Source organism: Etheostoma cragini, chromosome 16 (assembly GCF_013103735.1).
Source record: "Etheostoma cragini isolate CJK2018 chromosome 16, CSU_Ecrag_1.0, whole genome shotgun sequence".
NCBI classification, from domain to species: domain Eukaryota; kingdom Metazoa; phylum Chordata; class Actinopteri; order Perciformes; family Percidae; genus Etheostoma; species Etheostoma cragini.
Genome location: NC_048422.1, coordinates 24,817,689 through 24,819,187, shown reverse-complemented (window position 1 = coordinate 24,819,187; position 1,499 = coordinate 24,817,689). Strand labels below are relative to the sequence as shown.

The following is a 1,499-nucleotide window of genomic DNA, read 5'->3' as shown; positions in this document are numbered from 1 at the left end:
GGAGACTATCAGGTCCAGAGTGTGTCCCTTATTGTGGGTGGGCTCTGTCACATGCTGAGTCAGTCCATAGTTCTCAAAGTAGTGATGTGTACTCTGATGTACTTCTTCAGGTCTGTGATGGTGTTTAACCCGACGGAGCAGCTCCAGACGTCCGTCGTCAGCGTCCTCGTCGACTCCCCGGACGCTCGCGTCGTCGCCGCGGAAACGGGCCGACCAATGGCTGCTCAGATCTCTGCCGTGTGGGCAAAGCCGAGCCGGGCCGCCACCGACTCCTTTCAGGTGAACGACTGCTGTCATTTGGCCTTAGATCCTTAATTTTATTATTATTATTATTATTATTATTATCATTATTTTTATTTTATTTTCTATATTTATTTTATAAATTTTTTTTAAACTTTTTATGAGTTCATTTATTCATGTTTATTTAATTTTTAAATTTCTTATTTTTTTAAATTTTCTAATTTAGTTTTTCTATTTTCTAATCTTAAAATTGTTTTATTTTATAAAGTTTTAATTTATTGACGAGGCTTCTGTTTAATTGGCTGTTGTTAACGGTAAGCCCCGCCCCCTGAGCCCTGCCTGTCCAATCACAGCGGAGCGTGTGTTGTGTTGCAGCTGGACTTCGTGGCTGAGCTTCCTCCTCTGGCGCTGGGCGTGTACCATGTGACCAGATCCTCCGTCGGCTCCGCCCCCCGGGCGCGCTACACCTTCCGTCGCCGTGGCAACCCGCCGAGTGTCCGGGCGGAGCACTTCCAGGTGTCGCGCCCAGATGCAGTCGAAGCCGAGGCCCCCCTGTCGCTTAGCAACAAGCACATCCAAATATGGAGCTCCCCGGAGACGGGCTTCCTGCAGGTCAGGATTTTCAGAATAAAAGTCTGTTTTTATTCTGATTTATTAGTTACTACACAAAGATAAACAAAAACATGTATTATTATTATTACTATTAATATTTACATATTAACACAATTACAAAGCTATAATGTAGAAACATATTATATAAATAATGTATAAAAATATGTTAAATAAAGGAAACAGGAAATAAACGTCAAAGATGAAGTAAAATACCTCATTTATATAGAATTATACTTATTAGAGTTAAAAAGCAGAAGATGTGAATTATAATTATTAATATTTATTTTAATAATGATTTATTTTGAGGTGATTTTATTTTGAAGTGATTTTATTTTGAGCTGATTTTATTTTGAAATGTAGAAGCTTCGTCTGCGGTCCGGTCTGGTGAGGAAGGTCCAGGTCCAGTTCCTGTGGTATGGAACCAGAACCGGAGTAAACCGGGACAAGAGCGGAGCGTACCTGTTCCTGCCGGGGGAGGAGGGGGCCCAGGTGAGTCCAGAACCAGAACCAGGTTCAGAACTAGACCCAGAACCAGATTCCGGACCAGGTGCAGAACTAGAACTAGATCCAGAACCAGTCTTTTTCAGAAGTTATTAATTATTGCTTGAATTTCATTTTTATTTTGATCGGTAATGAAGTTTCTGTCC

The 1,499-nt window shown here is 41.5% G+C and overlaps 1 protein-coding gene across 1 annotated transcript in view; it reads left to right on the top strand.

The window, feature by feature from the left end:
* Window positions 1-1,499, top strand: part of man2a1 (mannosidase, alpha, class 2A, member 1) — a 19,751-nt gene that overhangs the window by 11,322 nt on the left and 6,930 nt on the right. The window contains exons 14-16 of the mRNA XM_034897057.1: window positions 5-279; window positions 616-852; window positions 1,213-1,341. Of these exons, the coding sequence (XP_034752948.1) occupies window positions 5-279; window positions 616-852; window positions 1,213-1,341 (641 nt within the window). The remainder of the gene's footprint in view (window positions 1-4; window positions 280-615; window positions 853-1,212; window positions 1,342-1,499) is intronic.